The sequence below is a fragment of the Coregonus lavaretus genome (assembly GCF_964263955.1).
Source record: "Coregonus lavaretus genome assembly, chromosome: 11".
NCBI lineage: Eukaryota > Metazoa > Chordata > Actinopteri > Salmoniformes > Salmonidae > Coregonus > Coregonus lavaretus.
Genome location: NC_139998.1, coordinates 58,669,742 through 58,688,967, shown reverse-complemented (window position 1 = coordinate 58,688,967; position 19,226 = coordinate 58,669,742). Strand labels below are relative to the sequence as shown.

The 19,226-nt window shown below is 46.7% G+C and overlaps 1 protein-coding gene across 1 annotated transcript in view; it reads right to left on the bottom strand.

Annotated features, from left to right (window-relative positions):
* LOC311137613 (unconventional myosin-VIIa-like) overlaps positions 1-19,226 on the bottom strand; it is a gene marked incomplete at both ends in the record, with an annotated part of 82,026 nt that overhangs the window by 16,344 nt on the left and 46,456 nt on the right. Inside the window, 7 exons of the mRNA XM_084172115.1 lie at positions 1,741-1,968; positions 8,876-9,049; positions 9,360-9,479; positions 12,603-12,729; positions 13,097-13,257; positions 13,847-14,017; positions 14,232-14,363. Coding sequence (XP_084028241.1) covers positions 1,741-1,968; positions 8,876-9,049; positions 9,360-9,479; positions 12,603-12,729; positions 13,097-13,257; positions 13,847-14,017; positions 14,232-14,363 — 1,113 coding nt within the window. The remainder of the gene's footprint in view (positions 1-1,740; positions 1,969-8,875; positions 9,050-9,359; positions 9,480-12,602; positions 12,730-13,096; positions 13,258-13,846; positions 14,018-14,231; positions 14,364-19,226) is intronic.

The following is a 19,226-nucleotide window of genomic DNA, read 5'->3' as shown; positions in this document are numbered from 1 at the left end:
TGTTGTCAGAATGTTAGGAAGACATCCGTAGGAATTTGTCTTCGGCTTTAGGAAGACATCCGTAGGAATTTGTCTTCGGCTTTAGGAATTCATCAGTAGGAATTTGTCTTCGGCTTTAGGAATTCATCAGTAGGAATTTGTCTTCGGCTTTAGGAATTCATCAGTAGGAATTTTGTCTTCGGCTTTAGGAATTCATCAGTAGGAATTTGTCTTCATTTTAGGAAGACATCAGTAGAAAGATATCAGTAGGCAATAAAATGATAAAATATAACAGTAACAAAGAGCGATTGTGTGTCAAAACGATTCATTTAAAATGTAATGCCTTGTGAAATGGTTTGTTTTGACTGTACAAATAATGTAGATCACAGTACAAATCCCTTAAAGGGGCAATCTGCAGTTGCTACATACATTTTTGGACTTATAAATTAATGATATGTTCCCATTGATTCTTGAAGAATATAACTTATAAATGCCTCATGAGCTTAGTTCAACTGTCGTACCCCGTCAGAACCCCAAATATAAGCTTGTTTTATTTACTCCAATGTTGGTCAACAATGGAAATGTAAAAAAAACACTGTATATCCTCAAAACATGGTTAAAACTATCATGTTGATATCATGGATGGTCAGTCCTTGAATTTGAGAGTGGTTACATTTCTCCAGCCCCATTCCCTCAGTTTTTTTTACTGAAACAGTGGAGGACGGTTTGTTATTGTTTCAACTGCGGATTCCCCCTTTACATTTACATTACATTTTAGTCATTTAGCAGATGCTCTTATCCAGAGCGACTTACAGTTAGTGAGTGCATACATTTTTTCATACTGATTTTTTCATACTTTTTTCATACTGGTCCCCCCGTGGGAAACGAACCCACAACCCATGCTCTACCAACTGAGCTACAGGGGACTTTAAAGTGGTCTTTCGAGCCAGATATGACCCAGCAACCTTACAGTAGTTATAGCCTGCGTCCCAAATGGCACCCTATTCCCTTTATAGAGCCCCATAGCCTTGGTCAAAAGTAGTGCACTATATAGGGAATAGGGTGCCGTTTGGGATACAGCCATGGCTAGACAGAGCATCACATTACCTACCTTCACACACTGGTACTCTATAGATCACGGTACATGTTCCAAACCTTTACAGTGGTTCATCGAGACGGACATTAACCTGTGGCGTAGATCACTTTACCTCAAGACTGACTTTTGTGCAGGGTGAGGTTGTCCCTAGACGTTGATCTTGGGGTCAGTTTCAGTATTCCCCCCCCCCCCCCCCCCGCTAATTGTGAGTGTGTCACACCCGGGCTCTGGGACTCTATATGTTGAGCCAGGGTGTGGTCATTCTATGTGGTGTATTTCTATGTTGGGAGTTCTGGTTTGTGTATTTCTATGTTGGCCTGAGTGGCTTCCAATCAGAGGCAACGAGTGTCAGCTGTCGGTGGTTGTCTCTGATTGGGAGCCATATTTAAACTGTCTGTTTTCCCTTTTGTTTTTTGTGGGATCTTGTTTCTAGTTGGTTTGTGTTAGACCGTGAACTGTCACGTTTTCGTTTTGTTGTTTTTTGATCGTGTCTCTAATAAAGAGTATGTTTGCCTGCAACGCTGCGCCTTGGTCCTCATCTCTGTTCGACGATCGTGACAGAGGGTTAGGATTGGGGTAGGGGAAACTGGTCCTAGACCTGTAGCTAGAGGAAACTTCACCCCAGATCAAGTGACAGAGCCTCCCACATAGCACACTACCATCACCTTGTCACACTGGTACTCTCCGAAGCGTAGCCCCCTGATGACCTGTCGGTAGATGAGGTCTGTGCTGACGGTGTCCTCTTTGCAGTCGTGCCACGGGGTGAAGATCTCCTTCCTGTAGTAGAGCCGCCAGGGGGCGTGCTGCTCCTGTCCACCCTTTCGCTTCACTTCCTGTTCGCACTGGGAGATGGCGTCCATCACGTGCTCCTGTCCGCTGCCCAGCGACCACACCTGGAGCGGAGCCAAGAGAAAATTAATATTTGGACACTGAAGTTTTAGCCTTCTCTAGCAACTGAAATTTGGACACTGACTGTAGGCCTATAACTCTCACATGTCGTCTAATAAGATAGTATTTCTTGCTGTAAAATTATACACCAAATGTTAATTTTGTCTAGGGAACAGGAGTGGAGAAATATGATTGATGTCTTTCGGCATCTTGAGAGAATGGAATGAACGGTTAGGGACCATGCAAACATGCTGTCTTTGTCAGCGACGTAAAAGCTGACAGTAGGCTATTTCAACCACATAAAACAGACATTTTCTCAGAATCTTGTTGGATTGTTTTCACAGCTTTTCATTTCCTTGAAACGGGTCAAACTGATGTCATTTAGACATTTTCCAAGGAAAATCTTTCCGCTGTTTTAGAGTTAGGCTATTTCATTTTCTCCCCGGTCCCTACACGTCCTTGCTCTGCGAGCAGAAATGGAAGAGAAAACTTTACAGATGTCAACTAGATTAGGCTTATTATTGATGCATTCATTCTATCGATTAAATACATTGTTCTGGTGAGCACCGCTTTTATTAGTCTTCTAGGGCAACAAATAATGACAGAAGAGAAACTGCATGTCGGCCTGTCTGTTGGTTGGCTAGCCTACCAATGTTGAACATTATATGCAGAAAAATATCTAAAATAGGAAACCTGAGTAGGCAGAGATGACTAGCTGGGGCTGTCGTGGACAGCAGTGGACACGCCAACCACTTCAGGCTACTACACTTTTGGTGTTTTCATTTAATAGATGTTTCTTTTTAATTCATCAAATGGCGGTACGTTCACTGCTTTAGATGCTCATTATAGATCGAATGTGCGCATGTAGCCTACTTTCTGAAGTGATTTGTTTGACAATCAGATGAAAACACGCCACATTAAAAAGTAATACATTTTTACAGCTAAATGTCTATACTATTCTACCCATTAAACATCTGGACTCTGCAGTGTGATGTTTCTACACCTCATCTGGACACTGCAGTGTGATGTTTCTACACCTCATCTGGACTATTCAGTGTGATGTTTCTACACCTCATCTGGACTATTCAGTGTGATGTTTCTACACCTCATCTGGACTATTCAGTGTGATGTTGCTACACCTCATCTGGACTCTGCAGTGTGATGTTGCTACACCTCATCTGGACTATTTAGTGTGATGTTGCTACACCTCATCTGGACTCTGCAGTGTGATGTTGCTACACCTCATCTGGACTATTCAGTGTGATGTTTCTACAGCTCATCTGGACTCTGCAGTGTGATGTTTCTACACCTCATCTGGACTATTCAGTGTGATGTTTCTACACCTCATCTGAACTATTAAGTGTGATGTTTCTACACCTCATCTGGACTATTCAGTGTGATGTTGCTACACCTCATCTGGACTCTGCAGTGTGATGTTGCTACACCTCATCTGGACTCTGCAGTGTGATGTTTCTAAACCTCATCTGGACTATTCAGTGTGATGTTTCTACACCTCATCTGGACTATTCAGTGTGATGTTTCTACACCTCATCTGGACTATTCAGTGTGATGTTTCTACACCTCATCTGGACTATTCAGTGTGATGTTTCTACACCTCATCTGGACTATTCAGTGTGATGTTTCTACACCTCATCTGGACTATTCAGTGTGATGTTGCTACACCTCATCTGGACTCTGCAGTGTGATGTTGCTACACCTCATCAGGACTCTGCAGTGTGATGTTGCTACACCTCATCAGGACTATTCAGTGTGATGTTTCTACACCTCATCTGGACTATTCAGTGTGATGTTTCTACACCTCATCTGGACTATTCAGTGTGATGTTTCTACACCTCATCTGGACTATTCAGTGTGATGTTTCTACACCTCATCTGGACTATTCAGTGTGATGTTTCTACACCTCATCAGGACTATTCAGTGTGATGTTTCTACAGCTCATCAGGACTATTCAGTGTGATGTTTCTACACCTCATCTGGACTATTCAGTGTGATGTTTCTACAGCTCATCTGGACTCTGCAGTGTGATGTTTCTACACCTCATCAGGACTATTCAGTGTGATGTTTCTACAGCTCACCAGGACTATTCAGTGTGATGTTTCTACACCTCATCTGGACTATTCAGTGTGATGTTTCTACAGCTCATCTAGACTCTGCAGTGTGATGTTTCTACACCTCATCAGGACTATTCGGTGTGATGTTTCTACAGCTCATCAGGACTCTGCAGTGTGATGTTTCTACACCTCATCTGGACTATTCAGTGTGATGTTTCTACACCTCATCAGGACTATTCAGTGTGATGTTTCTACACCTCATCAGGACTATTCAGTGTGATGTTTCTACAGCTCATCAGACTATTCAGTGTGATGTTTCTACACCTCATCTGGACTCTGCAGTGTGATGTTTCTACAACTCATCTGGACTCTGCAGTGTGATGTTTCTACACCTCATCTGGACTATTCAGTGTGATGTTTCTACAGCTCATCTAGACTCTGAAGTGTGATGTTTCTACACCTCATCAGGACTATTCGGTGTGATGTTTCTACAGCTCATCAGGACTATTCAGTGTGATGTTTCTACACCTCATCTGGACTATTCAGTGTGATGTTTCTACACCTCATCAGGACTATTCAGTGTGATGTTTCTACACCTCATCTGGACTATTCAGTGTGATGTTTCTACACCTCATCTGGACTATTCAGTGTGATGTTTCTACACCTCATCTGGACTATTCAGTGTGATGTTTCTACACCTCATCAGGACTATTCAGTGTGATGTTTCTACAGCTCATCAGGACTATTCAGTGTGATGTTTCTACACCTCATCTGGACTATTCAGTGTGATGTTTCTACAGCTCATCTGGACTCTGCAGTGTGATGTTTCTACACCTCATCAGGACTATTCAGTGTGATGTTTCTACAGCTCACCAGGACTATTCAGTGTGATGTTTCTACACCTCATCTGGACTATTCAGTGTGATGTTTCTACAGCTCATCTAGACTCTGCAGTGTGATGTTTCTACACCTCATCAGGACTATTCGGTGTGATGTTTCTACAGCTCATCAGGACTCTGCAGTGTGATGTTTCTACACCTCATCTGGACTATTCAGTGTGATGTTTCTACACCTCATCAGGACTATTCAGTGTGATGTTTCTACACCTCATCAGGACTATTCAGTGTGATGTTTCTACAGCTCATCAGGACTATTCAGTGTGATGTTTCTACACCTCATCTGGACTCTGCAGTGTGATGTTTCTACAACTCATCTGGACTCTGCAGTGTGATGTTTCTACACCTCATCTGGACTATTCAGTGTGATGTTTCTACAGCTCATCTAGACTCTGAAGTGTGATGTTTCTACACCTCATCAGGACTATTCGGTGTGATGTTTCTACAGCTCATCAGGACTATTCAGTGTGATGTTTCTACACCTCATCTGGACTATTCAGTGTGATGTTTCTACACCTCATCAGGACTATTCAGTGTGATGTTTCTACACCTCATCAGGACTATTCAGTGTGATGTTTCTACAGCTCATCAGGACTATTCAGTGTGATGTTTCTACACCTCATCTGGACTCTGCAGTGTGATGTTTCTACACCTCATCTGGACTCTGCAGTGTGATGTTTCTACACCTCATCTGGACTCTGCAGTGTGATGTTTCTACACCTCATCTGGACTATTCAGTGTGATGTTTCTACACCTCATCAGGACTATTCGGTGTGATGTTTCTACAGCTCATCAGGACTATTCAGTGTGATGTTTCTACACCTCATCTGGACTATTCAGTGTGATGTTTCTACACCTCATCAGGACTATTCAGTGTGATGTTTCTACACCTCATCAGGACTATTCAGTGTGATGTTTCTACACCTCATCTGGACTCTGCAGTGTGATGTTTCTACAACTCATCTAGACTCTGAAGTGTGATGTTTCTACACCTCATCAGGACTATTCGGTGTGATGTTTCTACAGCTCATCAGGACTATTCAGTGTGATGTTTCTACACCTCATCTGGACTATTCAGTGTGATGTTTCTACAGCTCATCAGGACTATTCAGTGTGATGTTTCTACACCTCATCTGGACTATTTAGTGTGATGTTTCTACACCTCATCAGGACTATTCAGTGTGATGTTTCTACACCTCATCTGGACTCTGCAGTGTGATGTTTCTACAACTCATCTGGACTCTGCAGTGTGATGTTTCTACACCTCATCTGGACTATTCAGTGTGATGTTTCTACACCTCATCAGGACTATTCAGTGTGATGTTTCTACACCTCATCAGGACTATTCAGTGTGATGTTTCTACACCTCATCAGGACTATTCAGTGTGATGTTTCTACACCTCATCTGGACTCTGCAGTGTGATGTTTCTACACCTCATCTGGACTCTGCAGTGTGATGTTTCTACACCTCATCTGGACTCTGCAGTGTGATGTTTCTACACCTCATCAGGACTATTCAGTGTGATGTTTCTACACCTCATCAGGACAATTCTGTGTGATGTTTCTACACCTCATCAGGACTATTCTGTGTGATGTTTCTACACCTCATCAGGACTATTCAGTGTGATGTTTCTACACCTCATCAGGACTATTCAGTGTGATGTTTCTACACCTCATCTGGACTATTCAGTGTGATGTTTCTACACCTCATCTGGACTATTCAGTGTGATGTTTCTACACCTCATCTGGACTCTGCAGTGTGATGTTTCTACACCTCATCAGGACTCTGCAGTGTGATGTTTCTACACCTCATCAGGACTATTCAGTGTGATGTTTCTACACCTCATCTGGACTATTCAGTGTGATGTTTCTACACCTCATCTGGACTATTCAGTGTGATGTTTCTACACCTCATCTGGACTCTGCAGTGTGATGTTTCTACACCTCATCAGGACTCTGCAGTGTGATGTTTCTACACCTTATCTGGACTATTCAGTGTGATGTTTCTACACCTCATCTGGACTCTGCAGTGTGATGTTTCTACACCTCATCAGGACTATTCAGTGTGATGTTTCTACACCTCATCAGGACTATTCAGTGTGATGTTTCTACACCTCATCTGGACTATTCAGTGTGATGTTTCTACACCTCATCTGGACTATTCAGTGTGATGTTTCTACACCTCATCTGGACTATTCAGTGTGATGTTTCTACACCTCATCTGGACTATTCAGTGTGATGTTTCTACACCTCATCTGGACTCTGCAGTGTGATGTTTCTACACCTCATCAGGACTCTGCAGTGTGATGTTTCTACACCTTATCTGGACTATTCAGTGTGATGTTTCTACACCTCATCTGGACTCTGCAGTGTGATGTTTCTACACCTCATCAGGACTATTCAGTGTGATGTTTCTACACCTCATCAGGACTCTGCAGTGTGATGTTTCTACACCTTATCTGGACTATTCAGTGTGATGTTTCTACACCTCATCTGGACTCTGCAGTGTGATGTTTCTACACCTCATCAGGACTATTCAGTGTGATGTTTCTACACCTCATCAGGACTATTCAGTGTGATGTTTCTACACCTCATCTGGACTATTCAGTGTGATGTTTCTACACCTCATCTGGACTATTCAGTGTGATGTTTCTACACCTCATCTGGACTATTGAGTGTGATGTTTCTACACCTCATCTGGACTATTCAGTGTGATGTTTCTACACCTCATCAGGACTATTCAGTGTGATGTTTCTACACCTCATCAGGACTATTCTGTGTGATGTTTCTACACCTCATCAGGACTATTCAGTGTGATGTTTCTACACCTCATCAGGACTATTCAGTGTGATGTTTCTACACCTCATCTGGACTATTCAGTGTGATGTTTCTACACCTCATCTGGACTATTCAGTGTGATGTTTCTACACCTCATCAGGACTATTCTGTGTGATGTTTCTACACCTCATCAGGACTATTCAGTGTGATGTTTCTACACCTCATCTGGACTTTTCAGTGTGATGTTTCTACACCTCATATGGACTATTCAGTGTGATGTTTCTACACCTCATCAGGACTATTCAGTGTGATGTTTCTACACCTCATCAGGACTATTCAGTGTGATGTTTCTACACCTCATCTGGACTATTCAGTGTGATGTTTCTACACCTCATCAGGACTATTCAGTGTGATGTTTCTACACCTCATCAGGACTATTCAGTGTGATGTTTCTACACCTCATCTGGACTCTGCAGTGTGATGTTTCTACACCTCATCTGGACTATTCGGTGTGATGTTTCTACACCTCATCAGGACTATTCAGTGTGATGTTTCTACACCTCATCTGGACTATTCAGTGTGATGTTTCTACACCTCATCAGGACTATTCAGTGTGATGTTTCTACACCTCATCAGGACTATTCAGTGTGATGTTTCTACACCTCATCTGGACTCTGCAGTGTGATGTTTCTACACCTCATCTGGACTATTCGGTGTGATGTTTCTACACCTCATCTGGACTATTCAGTGTGATGTTTCTACACCTCATCAGGACTATTCAGTGTGATGTTTCTACACCTCATCTGGACTCTGCAGTGTGATGTTTCTACACCTCATCAGGACTATTCAGTGTGATGTTTCTACACCTCATCTGTTAATGGTTTTTCCTCTAGCATTGCTGCTGTGGTTATTATAGAGTTATTGAACTCTTGACAAAGAATCGTTCCGCCTTCCCTGGGTCTACCAAACTCCCTGTATCCCAATCCAACCTCTAGCCCCTAACTTGTGGAGATTTGAGATGATGAGATAGGATTCTGCTCTATGGCACCAATTCCACCTAGCCTATCAGATGGCAAGTTCCAGCTCACCGATGTCTCTGAAAGTAGGTGGTCAGAGTGAAAGATAACAGGGGGTGAATAAATTGTACTAACAATATTACTGATTACCTTTTCATAGAGAGCCACGTAGAGAGAGAAGCCGAAGGTGTCTTTGAGGGAGACCTTCTCAGAGAGGAACTGGCAGATCTCCTTGGAGGTGGAGGCGGAGTCGACAGGCAGGCTGAGGGTGCGACCGTCCATCAGGGTCACAGACACAGCAATGGGCTTCTTAGACTTGGTCGCCTGTCAGTTAACACAACACAGGTCAGAGGTCAAAAAGCTGCTATCTAGAACCTAAAAGGGTTCTTCGGCTGTCCCCATAGGAGAACCCTTTGAATAATTATTTTTGGTTCCAAGTAGAACCCTTTTGGGTTCCATGTAGAACCCTCTGTGGAAAGGATTTTACATGGAACCTAAAAGGGTTCTACCTGGAACCAAAAATAGTTTTTCAAAGGGTTCTCCTATGGGGACAGCCGAAGAACCCTTTTAGGTTCTAGACCTAATCTAGAGAGTCATATTTAGAGTTTACTGGATGTCTGTAGATCCCTCTCACCTCTAGTTCTAGCCAGCTCGGAGGCTCCCCACGGACTCCATTGGCTACGGTCCGCCTCAGTCTCTTAGCACAGTAGGGGGCATAGCCCATCGGCCCGAAGCGGATAAAGCTCTGGAGGAACTGGAGGAAGGAAGGACAGGACAACGAAAGTGAGAAAAGGAAAAGCAGAAAATAAATGTTCATCAGGGTTTCATGATCACTAGGATCTGGTGCTAAACCTCTAGAATCTAATGTACTATCAGGCCGGTGCTACTAAACCTCTAGAATCTAATGTACAATCAGGCCGGTGCTACTAAACCTCTAGAATCTAATGTACTATCAGGCCGGTGCTACTAAACCTCTAGAATCTAATGCACTATCAGGCCGGTGCTACTAAACCTCTAGAATCTAATGTACTATCAGGCCGGTGCTACTAAACCTCTAGAATCTAGTGTACTATCAGGCCGGTGCTACTAAACCTCTAGAATCGAATGTACTATCAGGCCGGTGCTGCTAAACCTCTAGAATCGAATGTACTATCAGGCCGGTGCTCCTAAACCTCTAGAATCGAATGTACTATCAGGCCGGTGCTACTAAACCTCTAGAATCTAATGTACTATCAGGCCGGTGCTACTAAACCTCTAGAATCTAATGTACTATCAGGCCGGTGCTCCTAAACCTCTAGAATCTAATGTACTATCAGGCCGGTGCTACTAAACCTCTAGAATCTAATGTACTATCAGGCCGGTGCTAAACCTCTAGAATCGAATGTACTATCAGGCCGGTGCTACTAAACCTCTAGAATCTAATGTACTATCAGGCCGGTGCTACTAAACCTCTAGAATCTAATGCACTATCAGGCCGGTGCTACTAAACCTCTAGAATCTAATGCACTATCAGGCCGGTGCTACTAAACCTCTAGAATCTAATGCACTATCAGGCCAGTGCTGCTAAACCTCTAGAATCTAATGTACTATCAGGCCGGTGCTACTAAACCTCTAGAATCGAATGTACTATCAGGCCGGTGCTACTAAACCTCTAGAATCTAATGTACTATCAGGCCGGTGCTAAACCTCTAGAATCTAATGTACTATCAGGCCGGTGCTACTAAACCTCTAGAATCTAATGTACTATCAGGCCGGTGCTACTAAACCTCTAGAATCTAATGTACTATCAGGCCGGTGCTACTAAACCTCTAGAATCGAATGTACTATCAGGCCGGTGCTACTAAACCTCTAGAATCTAATGTACTATCAGGCTGGTGCTAAACCTCTAGAATCTAATGTACTATCAGGCCGGTGCTACTAAACCTCTAGAATCTAATGCACTATCAGGCCGGTGCTACTAAACCTCTAGAATCGAATGTACTATCAGGCCGGTGCTACTAAACCTCTAGAATCTAATGTACTATCAGGCCGGTGCTACTAAACCTCTAGAATCTAATGTACTATCAGGCCGGTGCTACTAAACCTCTAGAATCTAATGTACTATCAGGCCGGTGCTAAACCTCTAGAATCGAATGTACTATCAGGCCGGTGCTACTAAACCTCTAGAATCGAATGTACTATCAGGCCGGTGCTACTAAACCTCTAGAATCTAATGTACTATCAGGCCGATGGTAAACCTCCAGAATCTAATGCACTATCAGGCTGGTGCTACTAAACATCTAGAATCTAATGTACTATCAGGCCGGTGCTACTAAACCTCTAGAATCTAATGTACTATCAGGCCGGTGCTAAACCTCTAGAATCGAATGTACTATCAGGCCGGTGCTACTAAACCTCTAGAATCTAATGTACTATCAGGCCGGTGCTAAACCTCTAGAATCGAATGTACTATCAGGCCGGTGCTACTAAACCTCTAGAATCGAATGTACTATCAGGCCGGTGCTACTAAACCTCTAGAATCTAATGTACTATCAGGCCGGTGCTACTAAACCTCTAGAATCTAATGTACTATCAGGCCGGTGCTAAACCTCTAGAATCTAACGTACTATCAGGCCGGTGCTACTAAACCTCTAGAATCTAATGTACTATCAGGCCGGTGCTAAACCTCTAGAATCGAATGTACTATCAGGCCGGTGCTACTAAACCTCTAGAATCTAATGTACTATCAGGCCGGTGCTACTAAACCTCTAGAATCTAATGCACTATCAGGCCGGTGCTACTAAACCTCTAGAATCTAATGTACTATCAGGCCGGTGCTGCTAAACCTCTAGAATCTAATGTACTATCAGGCCGGTGCTACTAAACCTCTAGAATCTAATGTACTATCAGGCCGGTGCTACTAAACCTCTAGAATCTAATGTACTATCAGGCCGGTGCTAAACCTCTAGAATCTAATGTACTATCAGGCCGGTGCTACTAAACCTCTAGAATCTAATGTACTATCAGGCCGGTGCTAAACCTCTAGAATCTAATGTACTATCAGGCCGGTGCTACTAAACCTCTAGAATCTAATGTACTATCAGGCCGATGGTAAACCTCTAGAATCGAATGTACTATCAGGCCGGTGCTACTAAACCTCTAGAATCTAATGTACTATCAGGCCGGTGCTACTAAACCTCTAGAATCTAATGTATTATCAGGCCGGTGCTACTAAACCTCTAGAATCTAATGTACTATCAGGCTGGTGCTACTAAACCTCTAGAATCTAATGCACTATCAGGCTGGTGCTACTAAACCACTAGAATCTAATGTACTATCAGGCCGATGCTAAACCACTAGAATCGAATGCACTATCGGGGTGATTCAGAGTTGAGATAAGCGTGCGCAACTCAGATACATATTTTGTGTAAATCATTAGTTGATGTCATTGGAAGACTTGCGCACACATTTGAGTTAAGCGAATGCATGGATTTTAACTCTCAATCAGCACATATATGAGCCATGCACTGCTCCAGGTCCAGCCACCTTGATGAAGCGTTCAGTGGGGGGGGAGACAGGAGGATCTACCTTGATGAAGCGTTCAGTGGGGGGGGAAGACAGGAGGATCTACCTTGATGAAGCGTTCAGTGGGGGGGGGGAGACAGGAGGATCTACCTTGATGAAGCGTTCAGTGGGGGGGGGGGGGGAGACAGGAGGATCTACCTTGATGAAGCGTTCAGTGGGGGGGGAGACAGGAGGATCTACCTTGATGAAGCGTTCAGTGGGGGGGGAGACAGGAGGATCTACCTTGATGAAGCGTTCAGTGGGGGGGGGAAGACAGGAGGATCTACCTTGATGAAGCGTTCAGTGGGGGGGGGGGAGAGACAGGAGGATCTACCTTGATGAAGCGTTCAGTGGGGGGGAAGATCCCCAGACAGATGGACAGGAGGATCCAACCTCGGTAGAAACTGCTGCGGTTCCCGTTCTCCTGCAGCTGCTTACAGATCTGACAGTAGATCTCATCTCTACATGGAGAAAACAGAGGAACAGAGAGAGAGAGAGGAAAGAGAGGAACAGAGAGAGAGAGGGGAAGAGAGGAAGAGAGAGAGAGGAAAGAGAGGAACAGAGAGAGAGAGAGGAAGAGAGGAAGAGAGAGAGAGAGAGGAAGAGAGGAAGAGAGAGAGAGAGAGGAAGAGAGGGAGAGAGAGGAAGAGAGAGAGGAAAGAGGGGAAGAGAGAGAGAGGAAAGAGAGGAAGAAGAGATGACAATATTTGTATCATTGTTCATCATGTCCACATTTTAAGCAAAGGGTCAAAATCTACTCCGGTTTATTGCAGTGCAAAGGTTTTGTATTGATCTACATCTATCTGTCCAGCAGCCAGAGCCACACACCTGAGGTCTCTTCTGACGATGGCGTAACCCACGATGATGTGCAGTTTTTCCAGCGCGGTCATTGGCCGGTCGAGGGTGGGTCCCTCTCCTACCAGTATCTCGTCCTCCTCGCTGATGGTCTGCACAGTGGGCGGCTTGGACACCTCTTCCCCGTCCTCTGACTGGGAGACACAAGATCATCCATCAAAGAATACTCTATTGTTGCAGACCGCCTCTCTGACCTCTCGGCTAGCTGGCTGGCACACATTTTTTACATTTTAGTCATTTAGCAGACGCTCTTATCCAGAGCGACTTACAGTTAGTGCATACATTATTTTTTTATTTTTCATACCCCCCGTGAGAATCGAATCCACAACCGTGGCGTTGCAAACGCCATGCTCTACCAACTGAGCTACATCCCTGCCGGCCATTCCCTCCTCTACCCTGGACGACGCTGGGAAAATTGCGCGCCGCCCCATGGGTCTCCCGGTCGCGGCCGGCTACGACAGAGCCTGGATTCGAACCAGGATCTCTAGTGGCACAGCTAGCACTGCGATGCAGTGCCTTAGACCACGGCGCCACACCATTTGAATGTTTGTCTAGATGTTGTGGCTTTACTGGGCCTCTGGATCTGTAGATCCTGGGCTCATTGCTCAGTTGTAGTCAGAAGTGGTACCCTATTCCCTATATAGTGCACTACTTTTGACCTGGGTCCAATAGTGCACTGTATAGAGAATAGGGTACCATTTCAGACCCAGTCCTCAGTCTCACCTCCTCCTGGATGATAGAGGGTTTCCTCGTGCCCCTAGAGGGAGAGGCTGGGACCTCCTCAGAGATGGAAGACGTCTTTCTACCCCCACTCAGCAGGTTAGTGAACGTAGAACCCTTCCTGGCTCGGGGCGTCGCGTCTACGGCCGAGGAACCCTTCCGGTTCAGTATCACCTGAGGACCACAAGGGATATAAACATTCAGGCTTTATTGGGGTGGTTTCCCGGACACAGATTAAGTATAGTTCAGGCTTTATTGGGGTGGTTTCCCGTTGACTTGTTAGTCCAGGACTAGGTTTAATCTGTACTGAATGTACTGTTGTCTCCGGCTGGAGCAGCCTGCTATGTAAGTTTAATTATCACATAAATCAAATCAACAACAAAGTCACCTCGTCAGGTTTGGCAGAGGCCTTGCGGTTCCGGGACAGCATGTCTGTGAAGGTGGAACCCTTCCTCCCTTTAGGAGCAGGTTCCTCTGGTAGCGTGGAGACCTTACGGTTCTTCTGGTTCCTCAGAACCCTCTATAAGAGATTAACGTTAATGAATTAACCCTCTACAGGAGACATGGTCAAAGGAGAACATTCACTGAAACAGTCAACCTCAGTTGAGAAACAAACTAGGAAACAAATTAAAAGAAAACAACAGACAATATTCAGTTAGAGGATAGGGCTGGTTAGAGGATAGGGCTGGTTAGAGGATAGGGCTGGTTAGAGGATAGGGCTGGTTAGAGGATAGGGCTGGTTAGAGACTAGGGCTGGTTAGAGGATAGGGCTGGTTAGAGGATAGGGCTGGTTAGAGGATAGGGCTGGTTAGAGGATAGGGCTGGTTAGAGGATAGGGCTGGTTAGAGGACAGGGCTGGTTAGAGGACAGGGCTGGTTAGAGGATAGGGCTGGTTAGAGACTAGGGCTGGTTAGAGGACAGGGCTGGTTAGAGGATAGGGCTGGTTAGAGGATAGGGCTGGTTAGAGGATAGGGCTGGTTAGAGACTAGGGCTGGTTAGAGGATAGGGCTGGTTAGAGGATAGGGCTGGTTAGAGGATAGGGCTGGTTAGAGGATAGGGCTGGTTAGAGGATAGGGCTGGCTAGAGGATAGGGCTGGTTAGATGATAGGGCTGGTTAGAGGATAGGGCTGGTTAGAGACTAGGGCTGGTTAGAGGACAGGGCTGGTTAGAGGATAGGGCTGGTTAGAGGACAGGGCTGGTTAGAGGATAGGGCTGGCTAGAGGATAGGGCTGGTTAGAGGACAGGGCTGGTTAGAGGATAGGGCTGGTTAGAGGACAGGGCTGGTTAGAGGATAGGGCTGGTTAGAGGATAGGGCTGGTTAGAGGATAGGGCTGGTTAGAGGATAGGGCTGGTTAGAGGATAGGGCTGATAGAGGATAGGGCTGGTTAGAGGATAGGGCTGGTTAGAGGATAGGGCTGGTTAGAGGATAGGGCTGGTTAGAGGATAGGGCTGGTTAGAGGATAGGGCAGGTTAGAGGATAGGGCTGGTTAGAGGATAGGGCTGGTTAGAGACTAGGGCTGGTTGGAGGATAGGGCTGGTTAGAGGATAGGGCTGGTTAGAGGATAGGGCTGGTTAGAGGATAGGGCAGGTTAGAGGATAGGGCTGGTTAGAGGATAGGGCTGGTTAGAGGATAGGGCTGGTTAGAGGACAGGGCTGGTTAGAGGATAGGGCTGGTTAGAGGATAGGGCTGGTTAGAGGATAGGGCTGGTTAGAGACTAGGGCTGGTTAGATACTAGGGCTGGTTAGAGGATAGGGCTGGTTAGAGGATAGGGCTGGTTAGAGGATAGGGCTGGTTAGAGGATAGGGCTGGTTAGAGACTAGGGCTGGTTAGAGGATAGGGCTGGTTAGAGGATAGGGCAGGTTAGAGGATAGGGCTGGTTAGAGGACAGGGCTGGTTAGAGGATAGGGCTGGTTGGAGGATAGGCAGGTTAGAGGATAGGGCTGGTTAGAGGATAGGGCTGGTTAGAGGATAGGGCTGGTTAGAGGATAGGGCTGGTTAGAGGATAGGGCTGGTTAGAGGATAGGGCAGGTTAGAGGATAGGGCTGGTTAGAGGATAGGGCTGGTTAGAGACTAGGGCTGATTGGAGGATAGGGCTGGTTAGAGGATAGGGCTGGTTAGAGGATAGGGCTGGTTGGAGGATAGGGCTGGTTGGAGGATAGGGCTGGTTAGAGGATAGGGCTGGTTAGAGGATAGGGCTGGTTAGAGGATAGGGCAGGTTAGAGGATAGGGCTGGTTAGAGGATAGGGCTGGTTAGAGGACAGGGCTGGTTAGAGGATAGGGCTGGTTAGAGGACAGGGCTGGTTAGAGGATAGGGCTGGTTAGAGGATAGGGCTGGTTAGAGGATAGGGCTGGTTAGAGGATAGGGCTGGTTAGAGGATAGGGCTGGTTAGAGGATAGGGCTGGTTAGAGGATAGGGCTGGTTAGAGGACAGGGCTGGTTAGAGGACAGGGCTGGTTAGAGGATAGGGCTGGTTAGAGGATAGGGCTGGTTAGAGGATAGGGCTGGTTAGAGGACAGGGCTGGTTAGAGGACAGGGCTGGTTAGAGGACAGGGCTGGTTAGAGGATAGGGCTGGTTAGAGGATAGGGCTGGTTAGAGGACAGGGCTGGTTAGAGGACAGGGCTGGTTAGAGGACAGGGCTGGTTAGAGGACAGGGCTGGTTAGAGGACAGGGCTGGTTAGAGGACAGGGCTGGTTAGAGGATAGGGCTGGTTAGAGGATAGGGCTGGTTAGAGGATAGGGCTGGTTAGAGGATAGGGCTGGTTAGAGGATAGGGCTGGTTAGAGGATAGGGCTGGTTAGAGGATAGGGCTGGTTAGAGGATAGGGCTGGTTAGAGGATAGGGCTGGTTAAAGGATAGGGCTGGTTAGAGGATAGGGCTGGTTAGAGGATAGGGCTGGTTAGAGGATAGGGCTGGTTAGAGGATAGGGCTGGTTAGAGGATAGGGCTGGTTAGAGGACAGGGCTGGTTAGAGGACAGGGCTGGTTAGAGGATAGGGCTGGTTAGAGGACAGGGCTGGTTAGAGGACAGGGCTGGTTAGAGGATAGGGCTGGTTAGAGGATAGGGCTGGTTAGAGGACAGGGCTGGTTAGAGGACAGGGCTGGTTAGAGGACAGGGCTGGTTAGAGGATAGGGCTGGTTAGAGGATAGGGCTGGTTAGAGACTAGGGCTGGTTAGAGGATAGGGCTGGTTAGAGGATAGGGCTGGTTAGAGGACAGGGCTGGTTAGAGGATAGGGCTGGTTAGAGGATAGGGCTGGTTAGAGGATAGGGCTGGTTAGAGACTAGGGCTGGTTAGAGGATAGGGCTGGTTAGAGGATAGGGCTGGTTAGAGGACAGGGCTGGTTAGAGGATAGGGCAGGTTAGAGGATAGGGCTGGTTAGAGGACAGGGCTGGTTAGAGGATAGGGCAGGTTAGAGGATAGGGCAGGTTAGAGGATAGGGCAGGTTAGAGACTAGGGCTGGTTAGAGGATAGGGCTGGTTAGAGGATAGGGCAGGTTAGAGGATAGGGCTGGTTAGAGGATAGGATAGGGCTGGTTAGAGGATAGGGCTGGTTAGAGGATAGGGCAGGTTAGAGACTAGGGCTGGTTAGAGGATAGGGCTGGTTAGAGGATAGGGCAGGTTAGAGGATAGGGCTGGTTAGAGGATAGGATAGGGCTGGTTAGAGGATAGGGCTGGTTAGAGGATAGGGCAGGTTAGAGACTAGGGCTGGTTAGAGGATAGGGCAGGTTAGAGGATAGGGCTGGTTAGAGGATAGGATAGGGCTGGTTAGAGGATAGGGCTGGTTAGAGGATAGGGCTGGTTGGAGGATAGGCAGGTTAGAGGATAGGGCTGGTTAGAGGATAGGGCTGGTTAGAGGATAGGGCTGGTTAGAGGATAGGGCTGGTTAGAGGATAGGGCAGGTTAGAGGATAGGGCTGGTTAGAGGATAGGGCTGGTTATAGGATAGGGCTGGTTAGAGGACAGGGCTGGTTAGAGGACAGGGCTGGTTAGAGGATAGGGCTGGTTAGAGGATAGGGCTGGTTAGAGGATAGGGCTGGTTAGAGGATAGGGCTGGTTAAAGGATAGGGCTGGTTAGAGGATAGGGCTGGTTAGAGGATAGGGCTGGTTAGAGGATAGGGCTGGTTAGAGGACAGGGCTGGTTAGAGGACAGGGCTGGTTAGAGGATAGGGCTGGTTAGAGGATAGGGCTGGTTAGAGGATAGGGCTGGTTAGAGGACAGGGCTGGTTAGAGGACAGGGCTGGTTAGAGGACAGGGCTGGTTAGAGGACAGGGCTGGTTAGAGGACAGGGCTGGTTAGAGGATAGGGCTGGTTAGAGGACAGGGCTGGTTAGAGGACAGGGCTGGTTAGAGGATAGGGCTGGTTAGAGGACAGGGCTGGTTAGAGGATAGGGCTGGTTAGAGGATAGGGCCGGTTAGAGACTAGGGCTGGTTAGAGGATAGGGCTGGTTAGAGGATAGGGCTGGTTAGAGGATAGGGCTGGTTAGAGGACAGGGCTGGTTAGAGGATAGGGCTGGTTAGAGGATAGGGCTGGTTAGAGGATAGGGCTGGTTAGAGGATAGGGCTGGTTAGAGGATAGGGCTGGTTAAAGGATAGGGCTGGTTAGAGGATAGGGCTGGTTAGAGGATAGGGCTGGTTAGAGGATAGGGCTGGTTAGAGGACAGGGCTGGTTAGAGGATAGGGCTGGTTAGAGGATAGGGCTGGTTAGAGGACAGGGCTGGTTAGAGGACAGGGCTGGTTAGAGGATAGGGCTGGTTAGAGGATAGGGCTGGTTAGAGGACAGGGCTGGTTAGAGGACAGGGCTGGTTAGAGGACAGGGCTGGTTAGAGGACAGGGCTGGTTAGAGGATAGGGCTGGTTAGAGGATAGGGCTGGTTAGAGACTAGGGCTGGTTAGAGGATAGGGCTGGTTAGAGGATAGGGCTGGTTAGAGGATAGGGCTGGTTAGAGGATAGGGCTGGTTAGAGGATAGGGCTGGTTAGAGGATAGGGCTGGTTAGAGGCTAGGGCTGGTTAGAGGATAGGGCTGGTTAGAGGATAGGGCTGGTTAGAGGATAGGGCTGGTTAGAGGCTAGGGCTGGTTAGAGGATAGGGCTGGTTAGAGGATAGGGCAGGTTAGAGACTAGGGCTGGTTAGAGACTAGGGCTGGTTAGAGGATAGGGCTGGTTAGAGGATAGGGCTGGTTAGAGGATAGGATAGGGCTGGTTAGAGGATAGGGCTGGTTAGAGGATAGGGCTGGTTGGAGGATAGGCAGGTTAGAGGATAGGGCAGGTTAGAGGACAGACAGGGCTGGTTAGAGGATAGGGCTGGTTAGAGGATAGGGCTGGTTAGAGACTAGGGCTGGTTAGAGGATAGGGCTGGTTAGAGGACAGGGCTGGTTAGAGGACAGGGCTG